This window comes from Siphateles boraxobius, unplaced genomic scaffold (assembly GCF_051911475.1).
Source record: "Siphateles boraxobius isolate OS27281-9 unplaced genomic scaffold, OSU_SipBor_1 29, whole genome shotgun sequence".
In the NCBI taxonomy this organism is placed as follows: Eukaryota; Metazoa; Chordata; class Actinopteri; order Cypriniformes; family Leuciscidae; genus Siphateles; species Siphateles boraxobius.
In genome coordinates, this window is record NW_027508908.1 from 5,519,297 (window position 1) to 5,545,931 (window position 26,635).

Genomic DNA, 26,635 nt, shown 5'->3' on the forward strand with positions numbered 1-26,635 from the left:
TTTTGTTTTGTTTTTTGATATTTTTGCAGTGTTTCGTCAGCAGAACCACCCAAAAACATTAAATAACAGTGCAACTCACTGATAAGTGAGTCTATCCCTCACAACCTCTTTCATTCCTGTTAAAAATGGCGCTGCTATGAATAAGGTCTATTATGTCAAACTACATCCAACAAATCATGCCATCGCTACCACAAGATGTCGCAATAACTCTTCACTACAATTTCATGCTAGTCAGTGGTGTTGAGCAAGACTCGCCCTCATCAGAGTGCTTGGTTGGTGTAAGCTAATAGGTCATGTGCTGACATCCTGACACTTAAGTTCTTTACATTTTTGTGCTCAGATAAATAGGGACCAAACAAGTGAGCTAGTCTACATGCAGCACCTGTTAAACAATCTCAGCTAAAATTATCCCTGCAGTGGAAAGCATTCTTCACCATTGGTCTGTGAGGAACATGTGTTGGCTCATAGCACCACAGCAAACATGGGTTTTGAAGAAACTTGGCGAAAAAGCAACTGAAGACAGAATAGGACTGGTCCGCTTCCAGCACAGATTCAAGCAATGGTAAACCAAGCATGAATTCCCTGTATATTTAACTAAAGAATTTACCTAAACGATTACAATTGAAACTAAAAGGCTAAATATTTCCATTCGAATTAAATAAAACACACAGAGATAAATTTAAATGTTAAGCAAGTTATAACTTTTCTTGCAGGGTTCACTGCATCTGCTAACCCAGTATTGGTAAACTTACCCATTTTTCTCCAATATACAGTCACATCACAGATGCTGGACACACTCACCCGGAGCAATGGGCAGTCATTTACTGCAGCACCCGGGGATCGATTGGGGTTTAGGTGCCTTGCTCAAGGGCAGCTCAGTCATGCGTATTGAGAGTGGAAGAGAGCACTGTTCATTCACTCCCCCAGCTACATTTTCCTGAAGTTTTTGAGAATCAAGCTGGCAACCTTAGGGTTACAAGTCTGACTCCTACCATTAGGCCACGACTGCCCTGTATCCGTAAGCTGGCCATATAGAATCTGTAAATGTTGGTGAATTTTAACATTGTAAAATAAATTTATATATATATTTTTTTTTTTAAAGGATCAAAGTGTAGTTTGCAAGGTTACCATATTAAAACCATTGCTTCAAATTACAGATTTTTCAAAACAAATCTCAGAAATTGTAAATTCAGCTGGGAATCTGCTGTACATAAGTAATCACAAATTCATTATTTACCTGATGGTTTTATCCAAAGCAAACTGAAGTATGCTATTAATTGTTAAATGCATTACTCAAAATGCTCACTTTGAGGAATAAACATTACAACTAAAAACATTATAGTACCAGACTAGATCATAAACACTTGGTACACTACTTCTATAATTGGGTTAAATGTTCCATCCTAGCTCAATCCTAAAAAAAAACCCAGATTAAATACAACCATAACAGATCATAAAAATCATGTCTTATTGGTTTAGTGCAACTGGTAGTCAAATTTTAATAACCTACACTCCCACTAGGGGGCAGAGGAAGACCATAAAGAGCCATGAGATATACACAAAGCCATTGAGACTCTTTATACCAAACAATATATTTTATTTGTCGTCCAACACCACAGCCCAGTCTTAGGGAGTGGTTCAGTACCAAATTCAATGGAGTTACACATGACGAGCATCAACACAGGAGGGGCAGGGACAAGAGGACAACCTATTAGCTTTTTTTCTGTTTTTGTTTTAATAATCATTTGTTTTCTACAACAACAAAAAAAGCCCACCTTCCAGTAGCTCCGATGTTGCCAGTGCTGCACTGTATAGCTGTACACAGCCAAGCAATTTAAAAAAAAATCTTTTCAATGTATTCCGCAGTGGTGGCAAACAGCGACAGTCCTTGTCGAAACAGACACGGATATGCAGACAGTAGCCTAAGCGTCACTGCAGAACTGAGTGCTGGTTTACGGGGTTTAAAAACACCCCTCCAGAGTCACCCTCACCTGTAGCCAGACCAGCTTACAGAAGTTTCTAAAACAGGAACGGGAGACCACACTGCATAAATCTGATTACTGCTCCTACTTACGGTCAAAGTGTTTTTCTCTACGATTAAAAAAAAGGAGAAAAGAAAACACTTTATTCTTTACAGTTAATTCTTGTTTGTGCTTTTTTTTAATAATACTATGATCTGTATGAGGTCTTAGTTTGGTTTTATCATACACTGGAGTAGCAAAGAAAATTAAATTTAAAATATTCTGTACGCACCACAGTACACAGTATTTTGTGGTGCTGTTGTGTCAACTACTGTCCACAAACAACCACCTCAATCCCCCCTTTACAAATGAAGATGGAAAAAAAAAACTATAGAAATCACTGGTAGAATCCCTTTAACAACACAAGTACAGTACACACATATAAAGAGCATTTCCTGTTTGGAGGGAAGTGATGCGATGAGATGTAAACATATAGCCAAGACGGTGCACCTTGTGACAAAATGTTCCTTGACTTTTCCATTTTCAACTGTTCTTTCAGTTCTTGGACTTTTTTTTTTTCAACAATCTTTCTTGGTTTCCACCCATGTATAAAAGTACAATGAAGCCCCTAAACATACATACTTGGTTTGCTGTAGACTTATATGTGGCATCATGCCACGATGTCAAGCAAATATCCTTGACACGAGTCAGTCTTGTAAATTCCATATACATTCCCAAGTTGGAGAAAAAGTACCTTCCAAATGGTGCCGGACCTGAGCCCAACTTTGAGGAAAGCACAATTCGCTTCACACTTCCACCTGTTGAATGACTTTACCATTGGAGAAGATTCCCTGTGAACAGATCCATGTGTTTGTGATGGATACCCATCGCTGTGTAAGCTATAAACCTTGTTCTAACCAGGTGTCAGGGTGTGTATGTGCACAGAAAAATGTCCTGGTTTCCATACATATCTGCTTAAAAACACAGTTTCTTTTTGTATTTCATTACGAAGGTTGCCATTTCACAGGTTACACAGTTTCTCGATTGTTAATAACTGTAATGAAGGCTCAAAACATTAAATTCCCAGGGTTCCCTGGTCCAGGGTTAAATCCCATGCCCATATCTGCTGCCATTCCTCGAGGCCTCATCTGAGAGGGCATCATCATAGTCTGCTGAGGACCGCTCATCCCTTGTAGTGACATCATCATGTTAGGAGAGCCTACAGGGCCAGGGTGGTTGTACATCGGCCTTTCCTTTCCCTGCATCATTCCAGGGCCTCCCATCATTCCTGGCTGCTGACCAGGAGACAACATCCTGTGCTGAGGCCCCATCATACCCTGACCCATGAAACCTGGGGGTCTCATAGGGTTGTGGCCTGGATTACCCATGGGCATGTCCTGTGGTCCCATATGTCCAGGGCCAGGAGGACCACCCATTCCCTGCATGGGGAGGCCCATCCTTGGGTTGCTCTCACCCATCATCCCCTGCATTTGGGGAAAGCCAGGTGGGCCAGACGGGTGTGGTGGCTTCCCACCAGGGGCATCCCCACCACGAGGGAAGTAGGATAGAGTCTGGCTGGGCTTCTCTGAAGGGATAATTCGAGAGAGGTCAAACTCGGGGATACCTGACGCACCTGGTCGCATGACCTCATGTAGATCCGAATCATTGAAGACACCCGGCATGTTATTAAACTCCTGGCCACCTGGAGTATTAGGTTTACACATAACTGGCTCACCACCAGGTCCATGAGGCATATTGCTCATCCTGCTCAGTGGGCCCCCTTCTCCTTGGAAACCCATCACATGAGGAAAGCCACCCTGGTGACCAGGACCATTGTGAGGGAAAGGGATCTGTTGTGGAGGTGATTGTCCAGGGGGGAAGCCCTGTCCTCGGTGAGAAAGACCCATACGTCCCTGTGACATCATCTGGTTGTTGACCATGCCAGGATCTTGAGAGACGGGGTTCATCATAATACCATGAGGCATCATGCCTGGACCCATAGGCCCAGAGTGAGGAGGCATATTAGGGCCCATGGGATTGGGCGAGGGCATCTGGTTTGGCATGCCATGGGAAAGTGGCTGGGAGCCCATAGTGTTCATCCCCATTGGGCTAAGGGAAGGCATGGGGCCAGAAGAGTTAGGTGTCATCATTCGAGGATGACCTGGGTGATGGTTCACACCCATACCTATAAAGAGAACAAAAAGATTGTGATTTAGTGGAAAAGCCCTCCAAGAAATGACACCAATAATACTACAGCATATTTATTAACTCCTATGGACATTACCGGGCATGCTGTTGTTCATAGATGGCAGGTTTGGCGATCGAGCAGGCGGCGAGTCATCATCAGAGCTGGCCACGGTTTTGATTGCATCATGGTAGAGAGGTGTAGAACTGGGCATGGCAAACTTGGACATGCGGGACATCATGATGGAAAGAGGATTTTGGGATAGCGTTGGCTCTGGGGGCATGGTGTAGGGGCTGCTGGATGGAAGACTTCCTTGCACATTCATACCACCTGGTTGACTGGAGGAACTACTGGATGGAGGAGCTGAGGGAGGAGGATTACCACCTGAGAACAGGAGAAGAGGGCAGAAGAGGTTAAGAGGAGAGAAAAGGAAGGATGAAGAGCTTTTACCAATGACCTTTTATTTGACATCTCTTAGCTCCTACAAAAACATTACTAAAAACAGTCCTGCTGTAACAGTATTATTAGCAGGAATAATTGGGACCACATGAAAACAGAAAGAGGCTTTCAAAGTTCCTGCATCCACATAAAAATATGGCGTATGAACATATACTAAAAAGTAAACGTATACAATATTCATAATGGTCAATTAAGGAGGCAGGAATTTTTATTTTACCTTGCTCTACACTGCCCATCAAATTTGGTGACGTCATGCTAAGGGGAGGTTTGTTGTTCTGAGGGATTCCTGGGCTTTGCATGGGTGGCTTCGGTGATGACGTCCAGCCGGGGGAGGGGGCAGGGAGCGAGGGTGACTTCATATGGACAGGTGATGCCCCTGCTGAGCCCATCATAGGAGGAGATTTAATGGCTGCCGCTGCTGCTACTGCTGCAGCTGAAGGCCCACTAAGCATACCAGCCAGCTGGGACGGTGTCTGTGGAGACTTGAGGTTACCTGATGGTGAGCCCAACATTGGAGACTGGACCTGCCGCAGTGTTGGTGATTTTAGCGGGTTGACATTGGGTGAGTTAGCGGGGCCAGACTGGACATTCAGGTCTGAGGGCTTGCGACTCATATTCCTCTGGCCGGGCGGAAGCCCTGAGCTGTTGGGAGCCTGGTTTGGTGGTAAAGGAGGCATATGACTAAGACGTCCATTTCCACCCACATTACCTCTTTGGTCAGGTAGAAAGGGTGGCTCGCCTCTGGGACCTCTGGGATTTCCAGGGCCTTGGGGACCCATGCCAGGGAACTGTCGGTTGGGTCCCATGTTGAGGTCTCCTGGATGGGGCTGGTCAGGGAAAGGAGGTCCCTGCATCATTCTCTGTGAAGGAATCACATTCTCAGGCATTGGACCTCCACCTTGCCTCATCTTCATAATTTCCTCTGGACTAAGATTCATTGGTGGTTCTCTCATCTTAGGGGGCATCATCTGAGGGCTAGGGCCCATGTTTACATTGAGGTTACCAGGCCCCATACCAAATTCACCCATGTCTCGACCAAGACCTTTCACAAACTCCATTCTTGAGGAGGGGCTCATTGGACCATCAACAGGCATTCTGGGAAACATCATGCCACCTCCATTTCCAGGCTCCATGGGTCTTTGATTACCCATCATTCGATTCATCTCCATCATCATGCCAGGTGTAAGACCCATGCCTTGCTTATCACCCATACCTTGATGGAACATAGCTTCCTGTACAGACTGAGGATTGGGGAATCTTTCCACCCTTCCACCTGGACCTCCAAACATGCCTTGGCCAGGAGGGAATCCCCTCCCATCGCCCATTTTGGGCATATCATCAGGCCAGTTCATTCCAGGTCTGGGCATAGCATTTGGCCCTCCATCCATATCAGGGTTCATCATACCTGGGAAGCCAGGCATCCTCTGCATGTGTGGATGCATCCCTCTGGGGCCCATGTTCATCTGGTCAGGGAAAGGTTCAGGGCCACCAGGTCCCCACACCTCTCCAGGATTCATCTGGTAGGGTGGTGGTGGGCCTCGCATCATTCCTCTAGGTCCACCCTGATGGAGCATCATGTCTCCCATTGGTCTGTGCTGCATTTGTTCCTGCTTGCGCTTCTTCTCCTCATAGAACTCTTGCTGCAGTTTTAGCCAGGCAATCTGCTCTGGAGTCATATGGTCTCCATGCTCTCCACCAGGATGCGAGTTCATAGGTCCTGGACCTGGTGGCGGGGGTCCAAGATCATCTGGAGAAAAGGGCATGTCCCTAGGACCAGGTGGACCAAAGGGAGGCCCATCAGGACGTGGTCCTCCTGGACCACCTGGCTTCCCAAGGCTTTGTGACTGAGCCATCATGGCTTGGAGTGGCCCTTGTTCTGGTTTCTTGGGCCCTCCTTCCATCATTGCAGAATTGGATGGAGGTCCAACCATGTTTCCTTGGCCCATCGAAGCCATGTCCTTGTCATCCGGGAAGAGCATTCGCTGTATATCACGTAAAGTCTGTAGGGAACGTTCCCGGTGTTCAAGTTGCTCTTGGGAAAGCCCCTCAGAGTTGTCCCCCATGCTAGACATGATTTCATGAGCCAGCTGCTGGTGGTGTTGCGCTGTGAGCTTAGCATCTGCCCCTTTAGGTAGATCTAGGGATGGGAAGCTCTGTTGAGGGCCAGCATTGGGAGGCTGGTTGGAGGCCTGGCTACCAGGTGTCCCTGCAGAGTTGCTACCATCATGGGATCCAGCACCATCCTGTGGGCTACTGCTGGGGAGGCTCTTAGAGTCCATACCAGCTGAAGGTGCATTGTCTGGAGGGAGGCTAGTTGGTTTTGCCCCCTGGGTTGGCTGCTGAGGTTGGGTGGGTTGCGCTTGAGGTTGTTGCTGCTGGCCTGACTGCGCTACTTTAGAGGCTGCTTGGTGGTTCTGATCACTGGAGAGAGATGAGGGCTGTTGCTGGGACGGAACTCCCTGTTGTTTAGTGTCACTTCTGAGGGACCCAATCTGATTGTTCTAAAACAGACACATGGAAAAAAAAAACATTTACAATGGGTCTGTGAAAATCATGAAATTTAGGGCAAACACAATTCAGTGATGTCCTTTCTTACCAAGGGGAGCTGGGGCTTTCCACCCTTGCCGTTAGAGATATTATTCATGTGGTAAGTGATGATGTTTTCTACGTGCCCCGTTATGACTGCATCTGCTGCCCTGAGAAGGGAAGAAAAGGGTCACAGTCAAACCTTTGCATAACTGCACTGATGAATAATAAATGTCTTCTGAGGAACCTTTCATGTCTAATTTTTTTAGAGCAAGTAATTTTTGTTAAAATCACCAATACCAGTTTAATGTGTAAAAACAACTCAATCATTTGTTTGTTTATTTTCTTAAAAAGTAAGCATTCTGAATCTGTGGCACTATCATATCATTGCTCTGTTTAAGCATCCCAAATAGTCACACACAGCAACATTGGCACGACCAATTAGAGAACTTCTTTGCTATTCTGTTCGGTGATGATAGTGTCCGATGACAGATGACAGAAATAGCACAATTCAGCTTTATTATTTAGAACGCTCTCACCACTTAAACTAATAATTGGTACTGTTAATGTCCATGCAGCAGACCCTATCCACATTTACAACAAAAGATCTAGAAGATGGACAAACAGTCTGAAGAATTTGACACTGGGCTCAGTCCCATCTAGTGTGATGTCAGAGCAGTAATGGCACTGCTCTGTGGGAGACTCTTCTTATGATCACAGAATGTCTGAAAGCTCCTGTCACCTAATATCAGGCATTCTAATTTCTGCCATCTGAGGGTCTAGTTTAAGCAAACATGCTGCTGTCAGTACTTGAACACTTTCATCTTTTACCACTACTACTTTTAGACATTTCTTAGCTCAGCAAAAAGGAAATGTGAAAGAGATAGTGATAGTGGGATTTGCTTCTTTGAACTGACAAAACCTTGACACTACGATATAACAAAACAACTGCATTCTAGCAGTGCACCTGAGGGCATCCTGTTTTCTTTTAAATGTTAGCACACATTCACAATTATAATAACAACAAACATTATTAAAAAATGAACAAACAAGAAAACATTTACTTGTTGGCCATTTCTGTGGTGAAGACGTAAACAACCTTTGACCCTGGTTTCTGACCACTCCCCAGTTCAGACGTTGTGCTTTGTCCTCCAACTGTATTGTGGGTAGGCGTAGAGGCTGAAAGAGCACCTGAATCTGGCTTTATGTCAGTGGAGTTACAGTCTGTGCAAAACATAAATGTAATGGCTTTCATTAAATAGCATTAGCAACAATAAGTTTTATTTTGCCAATCATTCCATTTTGTGATATGCGCATCCACAAAGAATCTGCAGACTTTTTGCATTTTCAAATTTTTGGGAAAAACAACCAAATGCATTTGGAAAAATCTGTTAAAAACACATCTGAAAGTACTACACTCTTACTACTCACTATAAATCAAGGGAACCAAAAAGACGGATTGATAGTCATGGATGCTTGCATGTATGTACACAACTTTATTAATCCTAGCAAAGAATCTGCAAACAAAGAATCTGCAGACTTTTTGCATTTTCAAATTTTTGGGAAAAACAACCGAATGCATTTGGAAAAATCTGTTAAAAACACATCTGAAAGTACTACACTCTTACTACTCACTATAAATCAAGGGAACTAAAAAGACGGATTGATAGTCATGGATGCTTGCATGTATGTACACAACTTTATTAATCCTAGCAGTTCCAATTTAATGTGTAAATACACAAAAGTTCTGTGTGTAAATTTTGTGTGAGTCTGATGATATACCAAGCATGGCAAAACATTGACATTAACATTAACATTTGACTGCAGTAACAGCAATACTTTTAAATGTCATTAGTTTATAAATTGCATTAGTAATCATGCAAAGTTCTTCAATAGAAGATATTACAAATTCTTGATCTAAATGTGGATATTGCACAATACATCTATGCCACCAGGTGGCAACAATAACCATCATCAACCGAGTTTCATACCTACATTTTAAGGTAAAAAATATTAATGTATAGTTTACATGCACTTTATTACAAATACAATAAACAAATATATAAATGAAATACTGAAACTACGTACTGAAGAATCCTGGGTCATCTTCATCGCTCTCTCCTCCTGAACACCAATCTGCACCGCTGTAGGGCAACCGCCGCTCTCCAACACATAACCTTTTTGCTCTACTACCTATTTCTTTAGAGAGACAGAAGAGCATGATTACCATAATGTTCATGAAATGGTCATGATATTACTACTGCCATGGAGTACACGGCTACTGAATTGTAGGTTTGTTTCTCAAACACCAAGAGGATAGAAAATATAACAAATCCCCAATGGCAGTGTAGTGCAATACCAGACAGGTATTAAGGCTTGTTTCCACCGAGCAGTACGGTATGCAATTATTTCCGTTTCCACTGTCAAAAGTTGTGAATGGTACAAAAATTCCGAACCGTACCACTTTTTCGGTAGCCTTCTGTTGGGGTACCTAGCACAGTGGTACGGTACCTAAAGGGTGGTGCTAGACTCACTGCAGAACATTGATTGGTTGACAGAATCGTCACTTGCGCATGCTACAAGGGGAATGACAACATAATCGCCATTTTTTTAAATATACAGTTGAAATATAATTAGAGATGCACTGATTGATCGGCTGGTGATCGGATTGGAGACCGGCCGGTCAGCCTGACATATTCCGATTTTATGCCCGTCAAATGCATTCGGGCGCCACATGATTAACATCGCGCAACATCAGAATCACACGTGCACAAGGAACGCACAAGTAGGGAACCTCGTGAATTACGTCTGTTTCACACCGCAAGTGTGAGCAGCGCGTTTTATTTTTTCTTTCGCCGTGCATGTTAATCAATGAGTGCATTCACAGGAGCGTTGTGTGAGCGTCAAGCAGGAGCGTCGCGTGATCAAAGGTGAAGCGGGAGGCTGGACATATGGCAGAGAGAGAAGAAAAAGACTATCTGGTGACAAAGTAAAAATGCTTCAGTTTGCGAAGAAAAACTTGCCATTGATGTACAAGTGATTGCAATAGGCCTGTGTTTGTGTTTTGAGAAATATCTTTATACTGCAAGGCTATATTTATTTTATTTTTATTTGTTATTTATATATTATTTTATTGCCATTACCCGTTTTCATACAGATGTTTAGTTTGCTAAACAGATATTTTTTTTAGTTGGATATTGAATGTGAAAAGAAGGAAACAGTTCTTCCATAACACTGCACTTAAGATGTGTGTGAATTTCCCACACCAGGAGTATATAGTTCTATGTTCCATGCAAAATGTTCTATTAAAGTAAAGATAGAAAATAAATATTTGTGTGTGCTGTAAAGTGGTTGGAAAAAATTAAATCGGAATCGGCTAAAATCGGTATCGGCAGGCCAAACTCAATGAAAAATGGGAATGGGCCAAGAAAATTGTAATCAGAGCATCTCTAAATATAATATTACTATTATTGTGTCACGAAATTTAGTTAAGAGTTTTTCAGGCGAGAATTTAGTTGTTTAAAGCTCAGATCTGTGGTTTATTTATAAAGATTTATGAAAATTTGATCCAGGTTGTGAGATCCATTCCAGGCGATCACCGAGGCGCTCATGTACCCCGCCTGGAACAGCGTTCCTAGTCGTTCTGACATTTGCCGCTGACTCTGACATCTCTGTAGTGGTTAAACATGAGATATAATTAAACTTGTGTAGACCTAACCGGCGATCTTTGGTCTCATGAATCTATATCTATAATTCCCTGGCCCCATGGCTGAGGGCTAAGAAGTTTCATAATTTGATATATTTAGGCCATTTAACTTTACCGTTGTAACGTTAGACTAGAGCGCTGACTTTGAATGTTTGATAAATGTGCATATTGCCTGGACCATATTAATATGTTTAATATTTTTTTTAAATTAAATGAAAAGGAGGCAGGGTTGTGTTTTAGATTTCATTTTGTTATAAATAGGTTAATGTTATACATGCAGTGAATATAATCAATTGTTGTTTACTAGGCTATGTCTCTTTCTTCTTCGTGCGAAAATTACGTTGATCGCTTCTTTCCGGCATAGGCTACACCACGCCTATCAAGTATGGTACTGTTGGCGGTGGAAAAGCAAGCCGGATCAGGGTTTACCGTCCTGAAACGTATCATACTGTACCGTACCACTCGGTGGAAACGAGCCATTAGTCTTTCTGAGCAAATGTCTGAGCTAAAGTTTTAAACTTGCATGAATACACCAAGCACTTCTATTCATAATAAATTACATATTTGTGTGGAAAGTGGCAATCCTCTGGCATTCTCTCCTCATGCCATGCTGACAAATCCAAGCTGTCCTGAAACTATTACAGGAATCTAGGATGGCTTAAAACTAGGGATGTGCGATACTAGCAGACTAGTTGATTAAACGATACTACTATTTTACAAGCAGCGGGTTTAGAGAAATGTCCACTCATAAGATGAGCAAGATGAGTATTTTGACAGCCTAATCAAAACTTTTCCGTTTTCTTCTATGTCATGTCAAACTAGTATAACATTTAAACGTGCATATAGGCTTATACTACCGGTTATGAGGGATACAACATAACATTTTATATCGGATTATGGAGAAACATTATCAATGAAAATTACTTCAGACTTGAACAGTTTCAATGTCAACATCCTAATGAAGAGAATATGCTTAAATAATGTGTATAGTTGTCAGAACACATCAGGCTTTTCTTGAGATTTATGTAAAATTTATATAATAAGCAAACATCATGAATCCATTTTCCAAACCATGTTGTTGTCTTATCCGGAATCACTACAGTACACTGAGACTGGTACGGGTTTTACCACTGCGGAGTAGCCCAGCACCTGCATGACTCGTTATAAACAAACAGAGAGAAGTAGCTTCGGCTACAATGTTTATCCGCAAGACGCATGCAGTTCTGTTAAGAGAAAAAGTTACGGACTGCTGATTTAAGTGAATGCTCAAGTTTAATATAAAATGATCATAATGCAAGGCAAGCACATCGTACCTATTTTTAGTGGCATTTAGTATGAGATTTGACTGTTAATAGTTTAAGTAGTCTATTTCAAATGGTCTCCGGGGGGCCGGGGTTGTAGCCTCGGAAAACCCAGAAGAACTTCCGGCAAATTTAGATTTGCTCTGCAAGTTAGTCTGGCGAAGAGCCCATTCAAGCTCATTTCAAATCTTTCCAAATCGAGGCACCAATCACAAACGTTGAGGCGGGCTTTATAAGATGACGATCGATCTGATTGGTTTTAGGTCTATCCAATTGCGCCAAGAGGCATCTGAGCAACATCCATTGGTGACGGCCAAATGGCACTTTAGAAGTGAGCTGTGAATAAACCTTCCCCAGACCCTAACTCAATTACGACTTAGAAGGGTCTGGTTTTAACCAGGCTAGCGGGGTTGACTAGACAATTGCAAAATTTCAGTTTAAACTAATGAAATTAGTCATTGCGCACATCCCTACTTAAAACAAACTTTGGATAACTCAACCAAAAACACACACATTGCTCTCTCCAGACAAAGAATAAAATTTTCTTGGGCGTGTAAAAAGTTCTGAGTCACCATTAAAGTGTCGTGGAACCACAGGCCAGTTCACAACAAAGTTTGGAGCACTGTAGCGACCCAGTTACTTAAATTTGAATTTATTTATTTTAAAAGGGACAATGCACATTAATTAACATGAGCACTCCAGTCCATCATGTAAATGTGCCAGATTTAGCCATACAGGCTATTTTTCAACTGTAGTCTCTGGCAGGTTGAAGGTATAATCCATAAAACATAAAAAACATATAAAAACACATTCCAACAAACATAACCATAATCAAAGCATATTAATAAAAATACAGAATGACTTTAAATATAAGGAGACAAAAACAAGCCATCACTCCAAATTATTGGATGAAATGTTCCACCAATCATTAGATTAAAATGGTTTCAGAAACTCTCAGTGATGCACACAGCAGTTTACAGATGCATGAAATAAAATGCACAAATACCGCTTCGTAAGTTTAATGCAAAAACATACACTGCACAACATGTATCTACAGACTAATGCACAAACAGATGCATTAGGTTGTGAATTAGCTTTTGCATACACTTTCAAGACTAAGTTTATTCCACCATATTTTAATGGAAAGAACTTCTTGTAAAAACAAATTAATCTTATTTTTACTGGCAATAATTTTCATGTATTTTTGTTAATCTATGGCCACTTGTGCAGTCAACCTAAAACGTTATGGCATTCAGTTAAAAGGAACACCTACAACAATCAACAAGACATCTGACTGCCAGTGAGGAGAAGAAAAAAAACAATCACTGCCAATGTGAACAAGGTTTAAGAAAGAGAATAAAATAGCTCTATTGTTTCTATACCACTGGTTAGTTCACAGACCACAACATCTCACTGAAACTGGGACACGGTCAGGTCAGAAGGGTAGATATAAGACTTCCTGTGTACAGACAACACACACATCTCAAACAAACGACAAGAGCAAACTTTCGACAGCTTGAACAAACACAAACATGCACACCAAACTGCCTTACAAGCTGTCTCCCTGTGAGCACACAAGCACATCAGTACACAAAGAAAACAAACAGGTTGCTTCTGGACAAGCAATTTCTGACTTAAACATCAACAGCAGTATTTAAAACACACACATGTAGCCTAAACATTCTTTATGTGCTGCACCTCAAGCACAAAGAATTAACCTTTTTTTTTTTAAGATTCTCAAACAAAAACATAAAATAAAAATAAAATTGCCTGAGCTTCATACTGAAATATGTTTATGTAGAGGCATTAACAACCAGCAGGGGTCCTTTAGACTGTCAAGCACACCAACCTATAAGAGGGGGGGGGGGGGGAGAAGGTGTCCCCCCCTCACTCAGCAAACCAAATGGTACATTCCCTGGCGTTCCCAAACCAGGCCTATCTTGTGATGCTGCCACTAGGAAACATACAGGGTTGTGGATGTCTTGATGCATCACTACAGTCCTCAGTGCAACCCAGAGGAGGCGGGCAAACATGCACATAAACGCATTTGCGAGACAGGAAAACCAGCAAAAATGTGTGACCCTTGGGATATTTGCATTTGTATCCTGAATCATTAAAAGGTCATTCCCAATGGAACATTGCCATAGTCTATCATGCCACAAGGACACAGAACTGGGACCAGAACCACATAAAAATTATATAACAGGACGACATAAAAGCATAAAAATGCCCTTATCAAACAAGCAAAAAAAAAAAAAAAAAAAAACTATAGTATTACTGGCTCAATCTCAGGACACCATACAAAAAGTGTAAAATAAATAAAAGATTATTGTCCATGTGATTGTTGAACATTGAAACAAAGCTATGTTACAATATTTCAGTATTTTATCATGTTTATATTTGTATTTGCCTTGTCAAGCTAAAAATATAAAAATCATCATGGTTTATTAATATTTACTCCATGATCTAATTTCATCCAATTATAACATGTGAATTATTACAAGGCAGAAAAACGTCAACCAGATACTACCAAACTTTCCTCAGTTATTTATTCAAATTGTACGCAAATTAATTCCCTACTGTGAAAGGGCTGAATAATGTAGCACTTAAGGTTTGGTGATGATAAATAACTACTGGTACTTTGCAAGGCTGTAACCACATATTTAATTTTGAAGGTAGTAGTTTTAAATGTATCATTAAAAAAAAAAAAACTTTAAAGTTGACCACTAATCTCAATACTGGGGAGCCATCTCGCTATGGGGGTTACAGTGCTGGTACGTGGGCCTGAGGCGGGAAAAATATAGTTTCTTGGAAGATCCACAGTCACTTTTTCAAATGAAATACAGCAAAGAATTTTCTTAGACAGAAACTTCTTCATTTTCTGAGAACGGGCCTAATGGTCGCTCTGCAAAAAAATAATGTCCATTCAATGTCAGAACAAGGTGGTAACAGTATCATTCTGTGCCACAGGATGATCATAATATTCAGCAATACAAAAATAACTGCACATCATGACACCGCTCAATATAATTACCGGACCAAGATGGTAAGGCTAGATACTAGAGTTGCTTTAAACCATACTTTAGGTCATTTAAAACCACAATGGATAAATGATCCCTTTATTGAATGACACATTATGAATGCAAGAGCTCTGAATCAGCTTCATAATTCAACTTGTAGTAGGAAAAAATAAACAATTCACACATTTTTTTTTACCTTTCTGGTCCCCTTCATTGCTTGGCGTTCCTGTATCCCTTTGTTCGAATGACTCCACTGAAGTGCTTCTCTCTCTCTTAATCTTTCCTTTTGCACCATTGCCTGAACTCAGGCCTTGTCCATTTTTGATTCCCATACTCCCTATGGGCCCTTGGGGGCCTTTGGGTGTGTGGCTTCCACTCAGCGACTTGGAGTCACAAGGAGACGACTGTGATTGGCTGCCAGCGCCCCCCTGCTTTCCCTGGTTGGGCAGTTTGGAGTCCATCTGTGCAGCGCTGGAGGGGGACATCACGGGTGGCGACCTCACCATGGCCTCCTGTTTGGATTTCGGACTGCTGAGAAAAGCGTAAAGAAAAGTCTGTGAAAATGGCCCAGGGCACACGTGGATGGTCAAGATCTCTGATTTCAGAACTAATAAAACATTAGTGCTGCTAAACGAAAACACTCTCAACTCTAGACCTGGGGACCCACCTCCAAGAATGTTTTAGATGTCTCACTAAATAAACACCTGTTTTAACTCATCAGTTTTTTAGTGTGTTGAATAGGGAAACATCTAAAACATCCTGGGTGGAGGGTCTCGAGGACTGGAGTTGAGAAAGACATAATATTGTGAAATATTTTTACAACTAAATTTTTTTGTAATTTGTAAATGGTGTGTGCTATTATTAAAATGTAGTATACAAATGTATAACAGTAACAGCAGTTGCAATTTCATAACTGCACTAAGCTAAATTTTTATTTTGGTCAATTGTGCAGCCCTAATTATTGTATATTTTAAGTTATGAATTTATAACTGACATAGATTGTAACCCATTCACATTAACTTGCAACGAGACAAAAAAAAAAGCCTTCAATCAATAGTTTTACACGTAGTATCAGGAATACAAAACAAGACCTTAAAAAACAGAGCACTAAACGTTTTTGGAGTTTACACTTTTGTCTGTGGAAAACAAACGGCAACCTTCCGGTCTCTCTCTCGAAACCAACACGAAAGTGACTTAAACTGCAATTCATCAACTAGCCGTTAGAGACTGGATGCAAAAGAGTCAATCCCATATACCCCCCCTTTCCTTTATATTAAGCCTTAAAGTTCTGCATAATGGTGTGATCACTTGAGTGACAGGTGGATATCCGCTGCTATCACTACTAGCCGTTTGTCTGCTGTCTGTTAGCCGTCAATTCACCTCAGCTAATCCCGCCTCTTTTACCATTTTCGGTTATCCGGGAGCGACGCGCTGCCAAGATTTCAGATCTTTTAAAAAATGCTCTTCAGAAACCTACGGCTGGTGTCATGAACACTACATCCATATTTTTTTACAGTCTATGGTGGAAAAGCAATGGAATCCCAAGTCATAACTATTACCTTCCCTCACTTTGGTAAAGAACCCACCAAAACACAGGGCAGAGACAACTGAGTCATATCTTAGCAGCTGACCGGCTGCAGCCACCACACCCTGAAAACACGCCATTCAATAATAGGAAAATCTTGATGTGTACCGGTGACGCAATTACAGTACTCTCAGTGACCTTATGTCCTAGCCCTGTTCTTTGTTGACAGAGTGCCAGGTTAATATTTAATCAAAACTTGTCAAACCAGATCTCCCACAAGCTAGCCTCCATCCATACCCAATGCATTGGGTCCACAGTGTCCGGTTACATGCCAACTGTAAGAAAACCAGGGGAAACTAGTAAGAGCTGGTCATTGTTAGACACCTTTGAGTTGCAATGGTGGCAATGGACAAGGAATATGAGTTTTACTGCCGTAAACACTCATATTCCTTGTCCACTGCCACCATTTTGGATCTTGAATGTGTGCCTAAAAGCGCAAACCACTTTCCAGAAGTAAGGTACCCGTTTCAGAGCTCTGCACAGTACAAGGCAAAATATTTTCCAACATTCAAGAGAAAATCCAAACTCCTTGGACAGCAGCTGCAAACATATCCAAAATGGGGAGTGATTAGGCTATGTGCCATAGTGTTCACTGAAGGACTCCCAAGAGCCCCTCTGCAAATGCCTTAACCAGCTCCAGATCTGTGAATCAGCAAGAACAGCCATTTTGGAACCAACGTCCAGCAGGGCGGGATGTATAAGCTCTGGCTGAGCTGAAGTGGGTCAGTTTCTCATATGCTCAATGAGGTTCTGGAAGCTTTCCAGGTCCAGCACTGCCTTTAGGGCACAGTTTCCCCTACACTTCTGCTGCAGTTACTTCAGCTTGCACTAGTTTCCTGTCCACAAGAGACAGCTCAATGGCCATAAGCAGAGTGGGAATTGCAAGCAAGTGGGCAGCAAATAATTTTTTGCTGGTGTGGTGCATCTCCATTAAAATGAGATTAAAACAACTCCTCCTCATACACTTAACAACAGTTTAATAGAATCGCAGTGAATTAATTGTATCTAGATTTGCCCTACTGCATTTAAACAGTTTGTTAACACATTTAACCCAGGCAATGCTATGAAACTAGAGATGAAAAAAAAAACACTATTTTGATACTTATCATTAGGGATGTTTAAAACTACATATTTTCAAAATCAACTAGTCAATGACTAGTCGATAAAAATCTAGAAAGACATATACTCTATTCAATTGCTGGACGGCTAGTCGACTGTGGTGACATCCTTGTTGATTATTTTGTTATTGATACATTTCCATAAAAATGTCAAATATTGTTTTCAGCATTATTGAAAATGCATGCTAATCCATACAATTCCCAATGCTCTATTCACTTCTAAACATTTTTGCATGCCACACTGCACAAAAAAACTATTTTTTTTATTACAGAATTTTATTAATTTTAGCTTTTTGTTTTATTGCTATATGCATTACCATTGAAAAGATTGTGGTTAGATTTTTAAATGCTTTTGAAAGAAGTCTCTGCAAAAAACAAAAAACAAAAATTCATTACAAAATAACATAACTACGGATTTTGTAGTGCATGATTTACTAATTTGTTCCCTCGATTTATAAATTGTGCGCACGATATAGCAAATCAAGTGAACGAAATAGTAAATCGTGCACACGATTTAGCCTACTATGTTTTTCCTGCATGTCATGTGAGGGGCTCCATAAATAACAGGTTTCTATTTGAATATATTTTAATATGCAATTTATTCTTGTGATGGCAAAGCTCCATTTTCAGCATTATTACTCCAGTCTTGTGTCGCATGATCCTTCAGAAATCATTTTAATATGCTGATTTGCTGTACAGGAAAAATTGCTTATTATTATCAGTGTTGGTCTGCTTAATTATTTTTAGGGAAACAGTGATAACTTTTTATTTCAGGTTTTCTTTGATTAGGGGTGTGCCATATCATACCGTCCACGATAATACCGGTATACATTTTTACATGATAAAAAAGTGTCATATCGCGATATCAATGATATAGCGACGCAATGACGTATGGCGCATTTACGTTCCCTAGCACGCACAACAACAACACCTGTCTGAGCGCGAGAGCAGCCTGTCAGCCTCCGATGACGATTTAGCAATTTCACAAACAGGCAGCTTGAGTGTTGAGCGGGGCTGCCGACGCGCGTCTTCTCTCGCGCGCGTTTAGGAGTCGGGACATGACTGAATGGTCTCTTGCACAATCGGGCCATCAGTGCATCGTAACTAAAGTTTATAATTTTCAAGTCTTCTTAATTCTTATCAGTTTAAACATTCAAGCGGTTTTAAACTATCCAGTAAGCTAGGTTACTCGCGCACTGTCTGAGAGAGTTGCACTGCGTGCATAGAGTACAGCTCGCGAGAAACTAAAGTTATTTTTCGCGGATTATATCGCTTTAATGGGAGGAAAAACGCAAAATTGTGTAAAACTTCCGGTCTTGGTAAGTATACTCATAAACACAGTTGGTTATGTATAAAACGCATGTGACAGTGTGACAGACAGTATAATGAAAACAGCAATGGATCCGTGCACCAGCTGTAAAAGTGACAGCAGCCATAGGCTATGCGTCTGTCATTAATGTTGTCGTCAAAACAACAAAAGATAGCTTTAATTGTAATGAATGAGAATTATTAGCCTATGTATTTAATTTAATCAGGAAACAGAACTAAAAGACTATGTGTTATTTTACATTTGATTACTTTATTAGGTTTCTGTAGTATTTCCCAATACTGGTGTTAGACCTACACACATTTAACATTTAATTCAAAGATTGAAATCAAGCTTCCTTGTGTTGTGTAAACTCTTAACTGCATACTAAAAACGCAATGAGTGAGCAAACATTTAGACGAGATAAACATAAGAAAATTTTCAACAACAACAAAAAAAATGTCTATATCGTCATAAATATCATTATCGCAAATATTCTTGAAATATCCTGATAGAATTTTGAGGCTACATCGCCCACCCCTATCTTTGATGAATAGAAATATACTTTTGAAACACGATATTTGTCTTTACTGTCACTTTTGATCAATTTAACGCATCCTTGCTGAATGAAAGTATTCTTTTCATTTAAAAAATAAAAACATACCTACTTCAAACTTTTGATCTGTAGTGCATGTATACAAGTATAAAAGTTCATATACTTGCATGTAGGGTTCTCTCACCTCTGAGTGTTAGCCGATGGAGAGTTCCTCACTTTGGGGTTGCTGGAATGCATTGACGTCAGTCCCAGTGCGACAGAGGCAGGAGCAGTAGAGTGCTGGTGGGGACTGTGGGTGTGTGTATGTGTGTGGGAGTGTGTATGTGTAGTGGAGGGCGTAGCTTTGGCCCGGGTGCTCCGGGGCCCGGTATTGGGGGTTGCGACAGGGCTGCTGCAGTCCTGGCCCTCTTCTTGCCGTTCTTTGGCTCTCTCCTTCCTGCCTGAAGCGTTTCCTGTGGTTCCGGTAGCTGTGGTGGTAGCCGTGGCTGCTGCTGCTGGTCTCTCCTCCTGCACCTCCAGCATTCTCTGTGTGGGCTTGTCTGGAGTCTCCCCGAGGAGCCCTCACAGCCCCTGGCCACACTAAACACAAACAAACAAGTAAAGAACAGTGTGTTGAGACCATGAGAGCAAGCAAACATTTTCCTTGTACTTCACTTCAATTAATTCAATATGAAAGATTAAGAAAAAAACTAAAAACCTGGCAAACTTTCAGAAAATCAAAGTGCAATAATCAAAATGTTTAACATTTAGAAAAAAACTAAATGTCCAACAAAACACAAAAAATGTAATTACATAGATTTAAAAAAAAAAATCTAAATACAAGACACCAAACCAAACAGTTAAAGCGCAATTTTGTATTTGTTTACATTTCATTAAATAAAAAATAATATTCAAAACACACCAAGTCTAGAAAAACATAAAAATATGATTAGCCCATGTCTCAATAATGTGAAGGCGATTTAGAACAAAAGTTTGGGGTTGTTATTTTTTTTTTTAAATGTTATTGAAAGGAGTCTAATGATAATCAAGGATGCATGCACTTGTTTAAAAACACAGTAAAGAGAAAAATATTGTGAAACATTTATAATTTAAAATAACTTTTCTCTTTTAATGCATTTTAAAACGTAATTAATTCCTATGATACAAAGCTGAATTTTCAGCATCATTACTCCAGTCCTCAGTACCACATGATCCTTCAGAAATCATTCTGATATGCTGATTTGCTCAAGAAAATCTGCTTAATATTTTTGTGGTAATGTGATACTTTTTTCAGCATTCTTTCAAGAAAATAAAGTTTGAATAGAAAGCATTTATTTGAAATTGTAACAAAATTCATAATGTTGCTAAAGATCTTTAACTTTTGATCAATTTAAATGTCCTTCCTGGAAAAAAAATGCAAAAAAATATTTCACTGATCACAAATTTTGAATGGCAGTGCATATTTTAAATCTACTTTTCTCCTTGCATTGCCACACCCAAAACTAGCTCTAAAGTAACCAACTTCAAGTCAAGCTTACTTGTTTGTACACCTGTGCAGACATGCTCCGTATGAGTTCTGAATAAGTAGCTGCGATACATGGACCCTTATAATCGGATTGACGGCTCAATCGGACTAATAAAACATTAATGTAAACACCTTAATCGATCTGATTGAGCTCGATCCGATTGGAATTTTGATCGGATTGAAAGGGGTGGTTTATTCCTTTTGTAATCTGATCGAGAGAACATGTAAGCACTAGCCTAGAAACCTAAAAAATATTTTGCAGCCAGTGTGGTCTAGCAACTCTCCGTTGGCTTTCGAGCTGGAAAAACCAAACTCTGGTCATGCCAATCACATCGTGTATAGAGTTGGTGGGCGGGCTTAACATAATGACGGCAGAGTTGTGACGGTTCCACGTGATTTCCATAGGTGATTTCCCTCTGCTACTTGAAAACAAAGAAGATGCTGCTGGCGAACAGCGGCCTTTCGAATCGTCTTTGGCCGCGACTCTGGAGGACTTGGAGTTAAGAGAACGTCACTTAAGTCATTCTTAAAAAAGGAAGATGTGTTCAGAGTTTTGACGACCGGATACGGCAAAAGTTAAATATATCAACTAGCTAGGCTGGTGGAAAAACGCATGGGACTCACTCAGCCACAGCCATCCATTGCTCTGGTTGGTTGTAGCGCTGTCCTATTGCGTGCAGTAAACAACCGTTTATCCCGTCCCTCGGATTGAGGTATGCCAATTGTGAGTTCCCAGACCTAACATCTTGGTGTAGGTCTGGCTTGCCAGGCTATGTAAGCACTTGTTCAGATTGAAAACCGAAACTGAAAGGATTGCGCATGTGCAATGACGTTGAAATAGCGTAATGACGTATGACGCACGGAATGAGCTTTTCTTCCTGTTGAATAAAGTGTCATATAAATGAGTGTCCCGTTATCCTTAAATTCTCATTTCACTCAGCGTCTGAGACCAGGAAAATGTCCCACCAATCCTTGTTTCAGACTCTAACCCACACACGACTGGTTTTGGGCTCGGGGTTTTACTGCGTGATAAATAAAAGCAGCACGGCAAAGCGGTTCATATGCTCATTGTCTCCAAATCATGACCAGAGACAGATAAATATTAAATCTGCTATTTAAAACAAATAAAGAACCAATAGAGAACCAAAAAATATCAGTCATTCCAAGAATATAAGAACATTTTAAAGCACTGCATATTCGCCAAACCACTGAAATTTAAGGTGAGAAAATGTGGAACTGTAAATCTGCCAGGCATAGGCCATCATCCAAAATTGACTGAAGAGTCAGACTGAAGGCCACCAAAATACCGATTTGTTGAAAACAAGAAGTCATGTAACATCTCAGATGGAGGCGTGTGATAGACTGAAAACAGTTTGCTGGCGGAACATAACCAGAACATCATACTGAGGACACATTTACAGTAAAAAGAACCATCATGTGTTAGGAGCGAGTCTCAGTAACAGGATTGGAAAACTTAATCCAACCAAAATGGATGGAACCAAAGATGGAAAATTCAAATAACCAACTGGACAATCCCTCGAAACATTCAGCAAAAGCCAGTCTCAGATGAAATCTGCAGATGTACTCCGATTTAAAGAGTTGAAGTGATTTGTTAATTATTTAAGTTTGGTGTCAGTATTTTTTTTCTAAAGAAAATTAATACTTCTATTCAGCAAGGTGGCATTAATTTGATCAAAAGCAATAAAGACACTTACAAATATATATATATATATATATATATATATATATATATATATGTGTATATATATATATATATATATATGTGCTTCAATTCAATGCTGTTCTTTTAAGCAGGTATTTTAAGTTGCAATATATGATCACAATACATATTACAGTGAATAAAGAGACAGAGAGACAGAGACAGAGAGAGACAGACAGAGAGAGAGAGAGACAGAGAGAGAGAGAAACAGAGAGAGAGAGAGAGAGAGAGAGAGAGAGAGAGAGAGAGAGAGAGAGAGAGAGAGAGAGAGAGAGAGAATATGTACCACCTCAAAAACTTAACTGACTAGAACAAATCTTTTGTTTTTACTCCGCAAAAACGTACAAAAATCAAAAAAAATTCACAGGAATGAGAATGATCGAGTTTGTCTTTCAGGGTGTGCTAGTGCTTCCATGTGTGAATGAGATAGTAAACATGTAGTGGCCTTCTGCAGTTACGCAAACGATAGCTTTCATAAGATATGAGAACCCTCTCAAAAAGCTGCAGAGTCAAACTGCGTTGTCATCCAGGAAATATTCAGGGCCGCTTCCAAAACACTCAAATGATGAAAGCATCTCACATATTCCCTCCCAGTTTAACAGTGAGGACTGAAAGACAGCACTAACTCAACCATAAACTAAATGCTTTTATGAAGCTTCTCAGAAAAAAAGGGCAAATGTTTATTATAATGCAGGCAAATTATTTATTTTAATGTATAATGCGTTTATTCAAATTTAGGTACATTCCAAACAAAACATTCCTGGTTGCAGTTGACCATCTAAAGTTAAACCCAATCACAATCCAGGTCAACATTCTTCAAACACTTAAAACAAAAACATATGCCACTTACATGTAACATGATTTAATATCAGGGCTCTATAGTTTGAGCATATTGTTTGCATTGGCAACTAAAAAAAAAAAGTATGAATATGAAAAATTTGGGCACATCGGTGACAAATGATTAAAACTTAATATCATCAGAATAAAAACTCAATTAATTTAAAGCTGCAATTTGTTTCACACTCTGATTGGCTGCTTTTCATTCCTTTACATCATGTCAACAGAGAAACAAGTATACATACATGTTGATGCGTTAACGCTTGTGATTGACGTATTAAAATGATTATAAAAGTGCTAACATTTTATAACAGAGATCAGTCTGATATAGTTTAGTTTCACATGTCAGGTTACCTGGAAAGATTCACACTGCGATTTATAATAGTCCTTTACGTTTGGTGCTTGTCAGACTGTACGAACATGATCCTCGCTGTTAGCCATGTCACACTGTACAATCTCAGCTGTCATTAATGTCAGACTGTATGACAGTCAAGACTCGTTATATACGTACATGCACAAGAAAACTACCAGAATTTTACATCAATCAATGACGCGTTCGGTGACGGTGAGATGCATTACGGGTGGGATTGAAATGGTGGCTATAAAGAATTATCTAACGCTTGTCTTGAAAAACAAAGATAATTTGACGGTTGTCATAGGAGAAGTCACACTGCAGGAGGTAAAAAAATGTAGGCTATCGCAACGGTCATTGCTGTCAGTGAACGTCAAAATAGCAATCAAAGACTTTAGATTTTAGCCTAGGATTAGAGGAATCTTTTAAGATTTTCTAAATTTGGCTCAGAAGGCCAAATCGTGACCAAAACTCGCACAGTGTGAACTGTGAACCCGGCTTCAATTGATCTGTGAAATTTAAAAGAAACGTTCACTATTTGAATATATTTTAAAATGAAATTTATTCATTTAAATGGCAGAGCTGAATTTTCAGCATCATTACTCCAGTCTTCAGTGTCACATGATCCTTCAGAAATCATTCTAATATGCTGATTTGGTGCTTAAAGTTTTTTTTTACTGTACAATAGCATAAAACACCATATGTTTGCAGTTATTTAGGAAACATGCTAAGTTCACATACTTGTTTATCTGAACAATGAAATGCGTGTTTGTGTCGGAATGTCCGTTTTTGTTTCGGTCTGTGATCCGCCCACTGCCATTTTACCCAATAGTATTTCGACACCCTGGGTTGCCAGTTGGTGGGAAGCACAGTGTATTGCAGCCATAAGGCCAGCAAACAAAGTCAAACTGGGTCAGAGATCGCAGTTGCGTGTCCTCAATCTGGCATCCCACATGAACACCAAGTCTAAAGAGGGGGCGAGGGAAAAACACACCAAATATTTTGAATTTGGACTGTGGTACCCATTTCAACCACTAGCTATCAATATTACAAACTGCACCTTTAAGAAACATTTCTTACTAATATCTGTGTGGAAACAAATATTTTTTCTGCGGGTGGATTCCTGACGCCCAAATTATAGAGATGAATTTGGCCCCAGACGGAGAAAATCGTTATGCACTATTTTTAATTGGCCATTGGGATTGTTTTGTTGCGAAGACCTGGCCAGCCCGATATTGATACTTTATTTTTAGGAGTCTTTGATGACAAGTTAAAAAAAAACAGTATTTATTTAAAATAGAATTTTTCGTAGCATTATAAAATTTCTTTACTGACACTTTTGATCAATTTAATGCATCCTTGCAGGAATAATTTCTTTAACAAAAACAACCATAGAGCTCCGTTTAATATCGAAACGTAAAAAGGAAACACAGTAAGAGAAATGAACACGTCAATTGAGGCAGCCATTTCAATTTTTTGTCATTTAAAGCATGGTTTCCTCTCATGGCCCCTCTCTCTCCTCCTGAACCCACACTTGCATACTGACATTCTCAGATTTCACCGTTTGTAGTTCGAGAGGCCGGTGTGCTGCTCTAATGGCGTACAGCGGCAGCAGCATGGCCGTCAAGCGTTCTCTAGCCGGCCACAGACATTTCTCTTCATGCACGCACACCCACCAACATCGTTGCCAGGGCAACCCCAACCTACAGGCCCTGGATCTACAACAGCCTCGAAAACACACGCGCACCAACCAATCTGCTTTAAGAATTAACACATGTCCACTTAAAGGTACAGACAGATACTTGCACACAGTTTTACTACATTTCTAAATGCGTCTAAAGGCTTACAAGAGACAGATGATTTTTCTCCTAGAAATAGCATGCCCCAACATATGCATATTTTTCAAAATGCTAAATTATTCGATATGAAAAAAAAAAAATCAATGTCTATTTTGATTTTTTTTAAAACCTGTTAAACTGAATGCCCGATTGTGAGTCTAAGAAGCCTGGGACGAGGTTTGAACTTGAGGCAAGAAACTGGTGAAGAGAATGCATGTTGTGCATTCAAGATCAGACTTTTCCACTTCCTTCTCAGAAATGGACAAACATTCCAGTATGTGCTTACACTTCCTGTCCAGCCTTGAGTGAGTGAACAAGAAAGAGGTGGCCAGTGCGATGAGATATCCAGTTAAATCTGGAATGGCGAGATGAAATAAATCTAATATACAAGAAAGGTCAAATGCACCCCAAAACATACCCTTTCAATGAGAAGAAAAATCACAGCTTCAACAATGCAGGCTGAAAACATTCACACTTTTAATATATCATACATAAAATAAAAAAATTGAATAAAAGTTAACATTATATACAGTAATAAAGCCAAATGTAACAACTTTTTTCCTATACATTTATTAGCATATAACATATACAACATTATATATAACAAACAAAATGTATAACATTGTACAGTCGAGCTCAAAAGTTTACAAACCCCTTTGCA

The 26,635-nt window shown here is 40.2% G+C and overlaps 1 protein-coding gene across 5 annotated transcripts in view; it reads right to left on the minus strand.

The window, feature by feature from the left end:
• Positions 1–1,576: 1,576 nt before the first annotated feature.
• The window catches only part of bcl9 (BCL9 transcription coactivator), a 115,228-nt gene continuing 90,169 nt past the window's right edge, over positions 1,577–26,635 (minus strand). For 3 of the 5 annotated variants that reach the window (XM_077246239.1, XM_077246240.1, XM_077246238.1), the window contains 8 exons: positions 19,908–20,302; positions 15,355–15,689; positions 9,220–9,330; positions 8,196–8,355; positions 7,202–7,301; positions 4,823–7,106; positions 4,246–4,530; positions 1,577–4,146 (listed from right to left, as the gene is read on the minus strand). In XM_077246239.1, the coding sequence (XP_077102354.1) occupies positions 3,029–4,146; positions 4,246–4,530; positions 4,823–7,106; positions 7,202–7,301; positions 8,196–8,355; positions 9,220–9,330; positions 15,355–15,689; positions 19,908–20,245 (4,731 nt within the window). In that variant the 5' untranslated portion in view covers positions 20,246–20,302 and the 3' untranslated portion in view covers positions 1,577–3,028. The remainder of the gene's footprint in view (positions 4,147–4,245; positions 4,531–4,822; positions 7,107–7,201; positions 7,302–8,195; positions 8,356–9,219; positions 9,331–15,354; positions 15,690–19,907; positions 20,303–26,635) is intronic. The other 2 variants (XM_077246242.1, XM_077246241.1) reach the window with 1 other exon arrangement.